This window comes from Filicampus tigris, chromosome 10 (genome assembly GCF_054856515.1).
Source record: "Filicampus tigris isolate MCC_2025a chromosome 10, RoL_Ftig_1.0, whole genome shotgun sequence".
Taxonomy (NCBI): Eukaryota; Metazoa; Chordata; class Actinopteri; order Syngnathiformes; family Syngnathidae; genus Filicampus; species Filicampus tigris.
The window spans coordinates 5,769,878-5,784,161 of NC_141226.1; the positions used below are offsets into that span (position 1 = coordinate 5,769,878).

General features: G+C 41.1%; 1 protein-coding gene across 8 annotated transcripts in view; it reads right to left on the reverse strand.

Annotated features, from left to right (window-relative positions):
- The window catches only part of ctnnd2b (catenin (cadherin-associated protein), delta 2b), a 166,315-nt gene that overhangs the window by 125,717 nt on the left and 26,314 nt on the right, over nucleotides 1–14,284 (reverse strand). For all 8 annotated transcript variants that reach the window (XM_086042890.1, XM_086042891.1, XM_086042893.1 and 5 more), the window contains exon 2: nucleotides 6,895–7,031. In XM_086042890.1, the coding sequence (XP_085899016.1) occupies nucleotides 6,895–7,026 (132 nt within the window). In that variant the 5' untranslated portion in view covers nucleotides 7,027–7,031. The remainder of the gene's footprint in view (nucleotides 1–6,894; nucleotides 7,032–14,284) is intronic.

A 14,284-nucleotide genomic window follows, 5' to 3' on the forward strand; every position in this document is an offset into this window, starting at 1 on the left:
GTAGCATGGTCAGGGGGTGATATAAAAATATTTTTAAGATGATAATAAATATAATTCTTCAATAAATGGATTCCTACAAGAGGAATGACATACGATGACATCCACAACACACGTCAGCGGAGCGCCAATTCTGTCTGCGTGCACCTTGGTCAAATACAGCAAAATCTCATTACACCACCTGTGCCACCATTTTGACCTGCTTATAGGTAGTCTAAAACTTGTTCTCACCAATTTGGCAGGTGCGCTTGGGGACTATGATAAAAAAACACCCTCTGTCTGCTGGGGGGCCTAACAATCTAAACTAGACTTGCCCCAGTAAATTGGAGATTAACCAGTTTTTATGCCGAGCACTGTCTACTTTCTGTGATGAAATTGTCAGGTGTGTTGGGGATGAGGCAGTTTCCCAATTCCCTTGTTGTAGTTGTACATGATTGGGCACACTTTTTGGTTAAATTTTAAAGTGCACTAAATATTTAAAGCTAAAAATGTTAGAGAAGTACACCTGTATTTTAATATGCACGTCCATATATAAATATCTTAAAACGTGTCAGCAATAATGGCACATGCTTCAAGCTGGAAGCTAATGAAGGTCATATAAGAGCAGCCGCTTGCTGGTGCAATAATCTACAATTTACATATGATATGATTAGTCAACTAATTGTAAAAATAATGACTAACTAGTCGACTATAATCTCCCAAATTGATTAATCAATTGTTTTATAGGTAACAAAACTGTTGAGTGGCTAGTAACTCAGGGAAACTAGTAGCCATCGTGGCTGGTTAGCAAAAAAGGCTAAAGTCAAGCCCTAAATGCAACACAACAGCAAGCAGCTTAACACAGAGATACAGATACAACTATCGTGGTGTTGCAAATTCATACTTGGTGCTTAAAGAAACATGTCTCGTTCATAAAATGTCTGTAAAAATAAACAGAAACAATAAAATAAACAAAAATAAAAATGAAATACGCCACCCAGCTTGACAACAAATTTGGCTCATCTGGATATTGTACAAAGTGCACTTTGCCTTGTGCACTTCATGTGTGATATAGTTTAAGTAGTTTAAATCATGTTCAGAATTTTATCCTGTAGAAGCATATACTTAAGGCTTGAAATGAAGGTTTCCAAACAGCAGGCAAACATTAGTCAGTCAATACCCAGTAGAGTTTTCACTTAATGTGCCATCAAAGGGACAATAGATCAAAATGGCAGCTCTCTCTTTTAAGGCTGGCACACTACACACAGCGCTGCCGTCAAAACAGATAGGTTTGTAGTAAAAATGATGAATGATAGCCTGACAAAAGTAAGAAATATTGTCTTGAATTACTAATCAATCTTTTCCTGTATGTGTTGAATGAAATGAAGAAAAAAAAACAGCAAGCATCTTAACGTACAGTAATTGGATGTTTGTATGTAAGCATGAGATTGCAGATACACATTTAAATTAACGTGCCTATGTGCCTTGAAATGATTTCAGCAGGTCAGATCGCCTGCTAGAGTGTGAAAGACAAGCTGTTAGGGGTATAAGAGCCTACAGGAGAGGGATGCACAAGCTGCCGAAACGTGGCATGAAAGTTCAGAATGAAGGGCACTCCAGTAAGTTCCCTGGAAAAAAACAAAACAAGCCGTAACTAATGTACGTGCTCAGCAGCCTATGCAGCGAAACGAAGTGAGTGTAAAAGCATCTCCCGGAAGAGTGATGGCCATTGCTTGGTTGTTAATGGAGTAAAGGTGAACCAACTTTATTCTCACGACATTTGAAGGGGGAAGTTTTTCACTTACAGGGAATTATAGACTTTGATATAGTCATTCATGTTGCTTTTTCCTATTGTGTATTTACACGGATACTTTCAAGAAGATGTGCAGTGTTGCTAACACTTCTTAGAAATGCTTCGGACACCTCATGATTCTTTCACTCTGGAACTTCGGACAGCCTGGATGTCATTAGCTGAGATAGTTGCAGTGGGATGATTATTGTTTGAATTACATCCACGGTTTTTACAACTGAAGGAATGCTCAGGGTTACATTGCAGCAGGAAAAAAAAGTGAACAATGTTTTACGCTGTGTGTGCGAAAGCACAAACGAGTGTTCCATGCCCATGCTGTGAACCAAAGCACAGTGCATGAACCGAGGCAATCATTCCTGAAAAACTCAGTACTGATTTATGATTTGTGTTTTTTATGACTACGCAAGGCAAGCATTGTAATATTGTTTCCTGGCTTGCTTTGTCTTTTCTGTTGTCACCTAGGGCCTTATTTTAGTAAACTGGCTCCCGTGAGCTCGACGTAAAAAACGCCGTAACTTCAGTTTCATAGTAACGCAAGTATAGTCCAGCATCTTTGGGGCCGGGTTTGGAGCGTTTCGGTGCACGGAGCTGCCTCGACCCCGAGTCATCCGGCAATTTGGTAATAGAAGGTAGTCTTTGCTCAGCGTAAAAATGGACGATTTGTCATTTTCAAGCCGACATAATGAACTAATTCAGCACGTTTGTGAATTTGGTAGACGCGCTATGGCTCACTGGGTGTCTGCCTCAGGCCCCAGCGCATCTGACAAATTTGGTCACAAAAAGAGTCAATTTTAGACTTCTCAAAAGCAGTGCAGGTGGTCTAACACGATTTGGGTTAATCGAGGCGCAGGATGACAGATTCAGGCCTACGTGGATCTGTGTAGTGCACATCGTTCATAAATATGACACCAGCATGGGCACGCCCCCTGAATTATTGTTGAAATCAATTCATTGAACGAATTATAATCATTATCATCTTCAAAACATTTTAATAGCACCCGCGTTACCTGTCACTTGTGGGTGTGGGTGAGTGTGGGCGGGTGGCAACTACAGCAAAACCCACCCAGCCCACCGCACACAATTCCCCCGTTGACATAAATGTATTAGGTGCACTTATTAAGGGCTGATCTATAATAGATTAATATTCATGTTGAAGGGCATTTTGCTTGGATAGAGGGGCCGTATACTTTGGGAAAGTAACCGAATATGAAAATGTATTACAGTTGTACCTTGCATCGTGGTGACAATTCGGTGAGCCGGCGGCCCAGAATTTTAGCTCAGCGGTTAGTGCGCTTCCAAGCCAATGGTCTGGTTATTGATATTTTGTTTCCACAATGTCAGGCACGGCGTAATCGGGTTTGCGCTTCAACCGCTCTGATTTTGAGGCAAATGAGGGACATCGTGGGGATTGGCTGGGAAAAGTCCACTTCCATCCCACAACAACGCACAAAGGCGCAAACGCCCCATTACGCCCAATTCTATCGGTGCAAAGTCTAGCAAAAAAAAAACTCCACCCATGCACATGGTTAGACTGCACTTTACACTAGACTTGCACCAAGAACGAAAATAGGGCCCTGGTCTCTAAAAACGGTGAACAATTGTCACCAAAATTCATACGCACAGCCTTACTCATGTCCACTTCAACCTGTGAAAATGTAAAAGCGGTCGGCACGATATTTTGGATATTGACATTTCCAAATGTCAATATATATATATATATGACATATATTTCCAAATGTATGTCAATATGTTATTGACATTTCCAGCGCTGGGCACTTGACCCTTTTTTGCCGGTCTGTCTTCCCTCCCCCGTCCGTGACCTGGGTACCCTTCCGCCCTCGTCCGCCCGTCCTTATTCATAAAAAAAAATCGTCCTCCAACCCTGTCTGTCCACGTCCTTTTAAAGCGCCTCCATCCGTAAATTCCAGCGATCCGCCACCCCCATCACTCAAAAAAAACAAAAACTAATTCTGTGCACTCATAAACATTATTTAAAGATCATTAGCTGGCTAATATCCTGTGCACATCTACTTACGGGCTGGGAGAATCCTGAGTGGATTGAATTGTTTAACTGCTTAACCAAGAAACCAAGATAGCATTTAATTGGAACACAAGACCGTCAAATGTGAAAAAGATGATGATGATGATGATACCAATGCAAGCCAGGTGACATCAGGACAACATTCAACATTGAGTAATAATGCAATATTATTACATTTATCGCAAAACTTTTGCGTTTTAGATGTTTTCAGTTTTTATAAAATAATGATTGCAAAATAACGCCATGTTATTTTAAGATGAAACTAGACTAAAGACTAAAAGACTCTGGTAGAGATTTTTACGGTCTAAAGATGTCCCACACAAGGACGTACTTCGCAAGCTAAGAGATAAGGTACTAAATGTGAACAATTAGTTGAAAAAATTATCCCGAATTACACACAAAAGACAGGCTAGTCATGTTTCTGTCAGTGAGGTGAAATGGCTGACTCCTGTGGCATTACCCATGGTATTACATGTGTTGAACCACAAGAGGGCAGAATATGCATGTGCAATGTGACTACTGGGAAGCATATGAAAAGCGTTGTGCAGGCAATTAATGAAGGCGGCTCCGTAGAAGAGAACACGTTCGGTCGATACTTGACCCGGCTAGGGACGAATAGAGGCACGGACAAAAACCCACCTCCATCCCTGCTTAGTCCATCCTTTTTTAAAGACTTCTAATCCTCTGTCCGTCCGTCCACAAAATGGGCGTCTGTCCGGGATGGAGGGACAGACCGTTCTATCCCTAGGACGGAATTCCCAGCTCTGGAAATTTTTCAACCTTTGTTCATAGACAGACGCCTATACACTTTGGGATCGCGTCGTGCCTCATGTTACGTCACATGCTCGGCCGATTACATCATCGAAACTGGTTTCTTACCGGCCAGAGATGGAGCTCCGCATCACCGTGCGGTGTGCGCTCGTTGATGTGGCTGCTTTGAGTGCACCAATATTGGATAGGCAGCTGTGCAAGGATCCGCAGAGGGTGGCCTAACCTTACTACCCTTTTCTAATGTTTGTAGTAATTACGGTGTTATTTTCTCAAATACATTCATCCACATAAAATAAAATAAAAATCTTTCGATGGTTCTACAGTTTTTTGCATTTAACGTGATACATGTGCAACATATCAACACTTTTACAAATTTACGATATTAACAAATATGTGGCAAAGTTATGAAGAGTAACTGCTGATTACATTAGATATTAATTTAACCCCACTAGAAACCTAAAAGCATAAAGTGGACATGTGACAGTGGTAATCATTGAACGACAGAGATGGTTGATTTGTTACAACAGTCATTGATGTGACATCAGCTTTAATTGCAGTCGACGGGAAACATTTTTCCCTCCTGCTGCCCTCTGTCAAGCTACTCATGGAATTTCTGGTGAGTGGCGCTAACATGTAAACAGAGGAGGGAAGAATGAGGACCTTTGCAAATAGAGGAATAAGATGAGATACGTGTCACTTCATTGATGCATTCCGTCCACGTTAGAAGTGGTTTTTTTGTAATACAAACAAATACAGAAGAAGATTAGATTTAACAAAAAAAAAAATCCCAATAAGGCATCATGCCCTGCAGTGTGGCTATAGTCTAAGTACAAGCTCTCTCGTTCCTTCCGAGTGATGCGCACGCTTTCATGGCTGCTGGAGAGGCAGTCCTTGTGCTTCCAGGCAGCCTTCTCCTCCCGGGCCAATTGCCAGCTGGTGCGGTGTGAGGAAATTTTGGCTCGAGGCTCATTTGCCCGTGTCAAGGCACCACCTTTGCTTAGTTCAGCGGGCCACCGCCACAATCTTGCATCATCACAACATTCTGTTTCAGCCGTGCTCTTTCTGTGACTAAAGTCTTTCAAAACACAAAATTCTCTTTTCAGTGGCTGAATTTTCGATACAGCTGTACTGTCATGTCATTTTTTTCCATTATGATTGGTATTATATGAGTAAGCTGATTTGAAGTACTTTTAAAAACAAGCATAATGTGATTTTAGGGTGGCAATGTTGGTGATTAGTGGTACAGCCCATCTGTCCAACATTTGGGCCCAGACTGAAATATCTGGTGGGTGGATAATAATGATGCATTATTGGTCATCAGGAGTTGAGTTTAGTAGATCCCCCACTTTTGATTTTGGCCACAGTTAGAGTGAAAGATGTGAAAATTTGACTCAGTAACAGAAACATTACAGCTTCCATTTAAAATGCTATGTGTGAAAACAAGCTCCTGATAGCTTTGCTACCAAGTTCTACCCTACCAAACTCATCGAACCAGGCATGGGGGACTTTTTCCTAATTGATTCCACAAAAGTTAGAAGCATACAAATATCCAAATTGTCTTGGGAAGAGGACAAATGAAGATCAAGTAGATTGACCTAAGGGGCTCATACCAACCTCTGATTGATACAGTAATTACTACGGATGTCACAATATCTGCAATATTGTGATATTAAGATTGCCACAATATATTGTAGTCATCGTCATGTCACAATTTAAATAGAAACAAATCTTTTTAAAAGCCCAAGTTGTTTTCGATTTGTGTAGTTTCCGCACCCTTCCGGTGGTTAGTATATTAATGCAATTTAATTTGATACCACCTATGTTTAAGACCCACGCTAAACTCCAATCGGAGCGCATGACTGGCCAAGCCTATTTCTTAATGTTGTTATTATGTACAAAAACAGAATATTGTGATTTTTTTTTTTTCAAACATGAGCTCTGTTTGTTTTTTGTTTTTTACAATATCGTGAGCTTTTATACAGTCTTGTGAGCATTTTATATATCGCCAACTTCCCCACAATATCATGGTAATGATCATATCATGAGGTTCATATCATGATATTATCGTATCGTGACATCTCTAGTGATTACTTTATAGGGTGTGAAAAAAATACAATCAAGTTCAATTGCATCACAATAAGCTATCTTGTCTGGTGTCTTGTGACATAAAACTGCCAAATGCAAAACAAAGAAAAAAAAATCATGTCATCACCACGCAAGAAAAATGATTAATACAACCATATTACGGCATCTCCCCCCCCCCACACACACACACACACATTTGCGCAGTTCATACCTGTTCCTTGACAGAAGCCAGGATGGCAGAGGTGGTTTCTGACTCTGATCCATCTCCGTTGGAGGCATTGAGAACGGGGCTCAACATGGTGGCAGCGCTGGCAGTGTCAGACAACACTTCAGGCACTGGCATCACTCCTAGAAAACAAGGGAACGTGCAACTCTTACTATTATTTCTCAGCTAACACGCTGTGGTTTGGGTTGAAGGACAGACAGTCATACTATCTGAGTCTCATGGACATCTAGACACTGTTGTCAACATGAGATGTGATGAAAATTGATGATTAAGGTACAGATGACTGATGTGTTTGGAAAGCTGTTTGATTTGATTTAAAAACTTGGTTGCAAATACACCAAAAAATTGTACTCAACTGAAAGTAGCCCTTCTGGAAGAAATGTAAAGTACACATACACAGTACAGTAGCTCTATTATTGCGCTGTCTGTGAATCAGTTAGGAGTGACTCACTGTGTATAGTAAACTTGCAACTACCACAGTGCTCCACTTCTTGTGAAAGTTGTACATAAAGGTTTTGGCTGGTCCATGTCTGTTTATTTTTATTTATTTTTTTTTTTTAAAAAGAAAAAAAGAGAAGACAAAGTACCATAACATACCACTTTATTTATATAGCACATTTAAAAACAACAAAGTTCAACCAAAGTGCTGTACCTGTTAAAGGACAAAACAAACATAAAAATATAAAATACATATCGTGTCACATGAGTAGACACTCGGGATATATTTCAAAAGCTAAGTCATAAAAATGTGTCTTTAAGTGTGATTTAGACACCTGCAAATTATGGGCTTGCCTAACATTCAGAGGCAGCTTGTTTCACAGCTTTGGAGCTGGCACTTTAAAAGCCCGGTCTCCCCACAGCTTCAACCTGGATTTAGGGTCCATGAGAAGCTGATCGCAGGACCTGACGACCTGGGTTCCAACAGGTCGGTGAGATAATTGAGCACTTACAACCAAACAGTAACATTTTTAAGTCAATCCTGAAAATCACGGAGGACTCACATACAAGGAATCACAATAGTCAAAGTGGGATGCCGTATGCAAACATGCATAACTGTTTCAAAAACGGAACGCAACAAAAAAGAATTGACTCAAGACAGCCTCCTAAAATGAACAAGCTATTTCTCACCACGGCAGTTATCTGCTTGTCCATTTTTACGCCAGAGTCAATTATCACCCCTAGATTGGTAGCACTTGGATTTATGAAAGGTTCAAGGGACCCAGATTACATGGAAACACATGTACATTGATGAGATAAAACACCATGACTTGAGTTTTGTTATTATTGAAATTTAAAACCTTTAGAGCCAGCCATGCTTTGACATTTTTCAATTATGCAAACAAAGGTTTAAAGGCGTCATCTGCAGAACAGTGGAAGGAGACAACATTTTTTCTAAAAATATATGATAGGGGGAGCAAGTACAGCATGAATAAAATTAGCCCAAGAATTGAGCCTTGAGGCACTCCGCAGTCGAGAGACGGCTTGGGGGATACAGCGCCCCACAGACTAACACAGAAGCGCCTTTGAAACAGGTTTAAAAACTAAACAAAACTCCAGAGCTGAAAAAGTAACATCCAGTAACACAAAATCCATAACTAGCATGTCATTTTTTATTTTAATTCCATAAATCCACAATACCTGTTCTTATGTATGCGGCCCTAGTTCCGTGTTCTCCTGTCGTAATATGTTCAAGTGACTTCAGACAAGATAGGCTGTAGAAACCTGGCTAAGCCCCATTCATTATGGCTGCCATGTAGACGCGGCTGCCTCCATGTCTTAATGGATGTGGCAAGTTCCCGTCGAAGGCAGGAGTCATTCAAATCGTCTGGAGCCAGACCGGAAATGATGTCGGCCTTTACAAACATTATTGGCTGTGGGTGGTGGAATTCGATGCCCAACTGTGCCCAACACGTGTGTATTGCACAAGGACGGACTGTGCATCATGCCTTTAACGAGCATCTTTTGGCGATGTCCTGTGCGCCCAAACCAGACGTAACATCATCATTTGAGATGCCACAGATTAACAAATCAATTTCATTCACCTAGAAGTGTACACTCTTTATCCTGCTCATCTAAAAAAAAAAGATTTCCATATATTTTTAAGTATTTCTATTGTAATTTTTCATTTTCATTGTTTATATTTTTTGTACTGTAACTCAACTGGGCGGGAGGATTGTCACCACTGGACACCAGTCCTTCTGACACAGCTCGTATATTATACAACACTATAATAGCATCGATAATAATATAGACCATGAAAGTGGGTAGTTTGAGGTTGCAGTGGCAATGACAGCAATGCACTTATCGTTATTACAAACTAGCACCACAGTGTGCTGTACAATGGATTTAGAACTTGACTCTACTGTCACATTATTACACAGATCTTCTAAACTTGTTTGTGTAAAGCGGAGATTATTTCCGGCATCGTTTGAAAACCATGTGGGGAGAAAAAGCTTTTAAAATTAGGCATGCATGGACACATTAGCCTCGTGACAAGCTATTTAGTTGGAACGCTTGAGTGGAATAAGCATGATTAGCAATAGACTCTCTGACATGAGATAATCCTAATCTATTAACAAAGAAGTTTGGTTTGCATACTCTCAATCTGGCAATAAACAGAGCTGGACAGTCCGTCCCTGGGCCGGACCGGTCGGCCAATTTTTGGGGTGGGGGCTGACAAATTTTTAAAAAGGGGCTGGACTAAGCATGACCAGAAGTGGATTTTAGTACGGCCCACTAATCGGCCCTCATGCGTGTGACGTGACGCTCGCGAGGCGGCCAAATTTCATCTCAGCCTACTCGGTGAAAGGCTTCTTTTTAGGCTTCTTTCTACTCCCGCAATGGCAAGGGCGACAACTGCCGCACTGATTCACATGACCGACGCATTGTGCTGTTAGCGACAGCTCTGCAACACATGCCACGCACACATCAGGAATTGTTGCTGCTCTGATCACATGCTGCGATGACATACAGTTTCCCACACGGATGAGAGAATGCAGCACGCAGCTCGTTGCTGCTGCAAAGCAAACTAGTTTGGCAGCGACGTATGTGTAAAAAGAAGCTACTCACCTACGTTCCTCCTTAGCCGCCACCTTCCAGATCATTTTCGCCATAAAATGAAATGCATCGTCTAGTCATCTCGGTCCCTTTATGGTTGTATCAGGCACGATATCTATTGTTGTCGTTGTTTTTGAAGCGACGCCCCCCCGACTTGGAACGTAACTGTTTCAAAACAACTTGTGTCCACGAGTATAGTCAAGCTGCGTGCAGCACTCAAGGATGACGCCGGCACATCAAGGTGGAGTTCATACACTTCTTCTGTCTCGTCTTCCCTACTTGCGGAAATACGCCGTAGCAAACCTGCCATGTATATTGGTTTGCTGGTATGCTTTTATTTTGAAGGCCGGGAAGTGTGAAGGAGGGGAAGTGTGGAAAATAAGTAACTTGTTGACTACGACTTCTGGCCGTCTGTTGGACCCAAATAATTATACATACAATACGACAAATCCAACCCCGGGGCTCGCAATGCAAGTAAGCACACGCAGTTGAGTAAGTACTACTGCCGCATTTGAAGCGTGTCCACAGCGGGTTCGAATTGTAAATTAGCCAGCTAATGATCTTTAAAAAGCCTCTGCCGTTAGCATCACTCCCGCGGCGACGTCAATCACGGACGCTTTTCTTTGGGGGGTCAGGGGGCGGAACGGACAATGTTTATGAATATGGCCGGAGGGTCGCGGCCGGAAGGGTACCCAGGTCAAGGGCGGAGGGTCGCGGCTGGACCGGAAAAAAAAGGCAAAGTGCCCAGCTCTGGCAATAAAGAAACTACATGTATTGCCTCAGAGACTCTTGCAACAATACACACACACAGACAAGGACGCCATGTGCCATCCTGTATTAGACCATGAGTGGGAGGACACAGGCATCATATGCACCTTGTAATCCTGATGCAGCACGGAGCTGGCGTAACGGCTGCATCAGCCATCTTTACACGCTGATGAAAGACTTGTCATGAGGACTTGACAAATGCACATACACACACACTGTAATGCAGACGCATAGCTGGCTGTCGGCATGAGACAGCAACAGCCTAGGGCCGCGCAGCAAAAAAAATGAAAACCGAGCTGTGAGCATTAAAGAAAGATGGGAGTGGAAAGGTGATGAGTGGAAGCAAGAAAGGAGGCAAACAAGAAGATGACAAAGCTCATCTTGCGAACGTTTTCATATTGCTAATGTCTTCAGTCTATTATTTTCACATTTACATATTTCATTACCATCCACCTTGCTGTCTTGCCCTCCTTTCCATGTCACGTTCTGTCTCTTCCTCCACCATGCTGCCTTTCAAATGCTGAATTCTCTTGTTTCTCTTGCTATCTCTGTTCCCTGCTTCTCTCCACTTGACCCATTTTCACTGTCTCTTCGCCTTTTCAGTGCATTTCTGCTTTATCCAGAGTCCAGTGGAGGGTGACAGAAGCAGGATGGCCTCAAAGGTTGCAGGTAACGTTTGAATCTGCAACGCTAGAGTGCACCTGAGCCCTTGTAGAACTTTCCCCTGTTTTTCACAAATGCTTGGCTGCTCACTTCTGGGCATGAAGACTTCATGTTTTGTATTCGTTGCCCCATGCAGTTTTTTATTTTCTTTTTCTGTTCTGATAGCTTTTCCTTGTTTTTTTCTGCTACGTGTACAATCTGTCACTAGGTCATACAAGTTAGTTGTCTAGTTTTGTTGCTAGTAAGAAAATGCTGTACAAGCGCCAGTATGAGCAGATTGCAAAACTAATTCTACCATAAGTAATGGGAGTGAAATGTGTGCTAGCGTGGCAACACATTTTAGCACCTCACAGTCGAGAGTTGGTTGGAATCTCAGCACAGGCCCTCCTGTGAGGATGTTCTCTAGCTTCCTCATACATTGCAAAAATAAATGACTAAAATACATTAAATCACAGGTGTCAAAGTCATTTTAGCTCAGTGGCCACATGGATGAAAATCTATTCCCAAGTGACCAGTAAAATCATGGCGTACAACTTAAATCAGTTGGCGTCAATAACACGCACATTTTCACTATTTACGGGCCCCCTGGTCCCTATTCCCCGTGAATAGAGGGGTTCAACCGTAAATACGGTGGCTTGCGAAAGTATTTGGCCCCCCTTTAACTCAAAGGTACTGTTAAATGTTAACTCTGTTTATTTCTATGAAAATGCTTTTTTTTGCCTTGTGAATTCTTGACTAAATCTTGATCAGCCAGTGTATGTCTTTCGGTGTATGTATCTTGTCAATGCTTTCTAGAATGTAGTTTTGGCTTGCATGAAAGAGGGTAATCTCGTGTTTGGATTTCTTTTTTATAGACATGCGCGTACCCATAGTGAAGTCCCAATGAGTATGTTTATCCATAAAGTGTTCCTATCACCAACCAGGTTTTTGATTTACAATAAATAAATCATGTCAGATGTTCATGAATAATTTCATCAAAGTGAGGGAAAATAAAGCGTGGGTTTGAATGTTCCATTAGTAAAAAAAAAAAAAACAAGAGCAAAGCTAGGATATTAACCACCCACCCAGACAGGGAAGGCAGCCAAATATAGGTCAACTCAGCCAAGCATATCCAACCCCTTCCTACAACTGACCAGTACAAAGCAGCTTTCCCCAATAACAGCCTTCACAACTGGGTTATGGAGGCCAACGGGGTAGCTAGAGACTAGACTTTGAATATGGATTATGCCTAATGGCTTTATTTTACTCAAGTATAAGCTTGTATATTTATCTAATTTTTGTCTATATTTCAACATCGTAATGTAGGGGTATTTAGAATTGAATTTCAAAGGGGTAATCTCCTATACTGCTACAACAGCTGTAAAAGCATCACACCACTCTATGATTGACATGAGTGACATGAGGAATTCCGTGCTTAATCTTTTGACCGTTTAAGCTCATCATCACGGTCTGAGACTGGGGTGTTTTATGGCAAAGACAGAATTCATCACAGACAAATCAGACAAAAATCCAAGTGGGCATGTTATCTTGCTGCAGTGTGTGTTATTTCTATGCACAACTACATCTCTTTATTGCAACACAATTCCGTGTGTGAGTGCGTGCATTCCTTCTGAGATGGGTTTCTTTTGTGTTTCTCTCAGAGTCCCCCGTCACCTCATTAAAACTTGCTGCAGTGTTTTGGCTTCAGCAGTCATCTGTCCCTTTGCCGGCTGCCTGTACCCAAGACTTGCCTTTCAAATTAACAGCAATTTAGCATTCATATATATATATATATATATATATATATATATATATATATATATATATATATATATATATATATATATAATGTAATTAACACTGTCTGTAGAAACGTTTATTTATTATTTATTTACAACTAACCAGTCACATAGATACTGCAGTGTTGTATTATGTGTTGTCTATTCTGGCAACCATCCGATAAGTGCTAGATGAATGCAACTTGAAATCCGGAATCTTAGTTACATTATCAAGACCACAGTGATTTCTTATCCAAAATCTGTGCCATGTTGTCACAGTGTAGTGAGGAACAGTGTGATTTTACAACATTAATGGACTCGATGTAAAATAAGAAGCACAAACTTAACCCAGGCAATTGCATAGGAAGGTGTAAATTGCGTGGCTATTTGATACTCACTAAAAATGTGAAAATTCATCTGTATGGGTGGAACGTATGTTTGTCTTTCAAATGGAGTGATATTACAATGGACTTCTTATTGTGAAAAGCAAACAATGGCAGATGGCCTCTGAGTGTGGGTCCACCATTAACCAAATCTATGCCTGGTCGGCTCCAGATGCTAATGGGCATTGAGATACCCTCTGCCTTTTAATACACCCATAAATCTGACAATAGATTCATATGTAAGCCATTTAGGGAGACAACCTCTGATGACAAGCCATTAAGAGATGACTGGCTGCAATAAGTATCTATTAAAAATGTAAAAAAAAAAAAACACACTTAAAGTGTAAGTCAACGCAAAAAATTTTTTTTTCAAGAATATGTTCTATGCAAGCCCACTAGTTGAAACAGGGCATTCTGATAAATATTGTGTTTGTGAAATAAGTGTTAATCCACTCGTTTTTAGCCATCTCCGGGGACAGCCATTTTGTCTTCTGTCGACCAGTCACGGCTCAGATTCAGAAAACAGGACAGCCGTCAGGTCTGCCAGAGATGGCTAAAAACGAGTGCAGTTTGCTGCTTAAGTTATATTCCCCAAACACAAAATTAATCATAATGCCGTGTTTCAACTAGTGGGCCTGCTGGGAACATATTCTTGAAAAAAATATGTTTGGGTTGACTTTCGCTTTAAAATGTTTAAAAATTACACAGTTAATTGAAATCTCAGACTTCATAAATATGGCATCACCT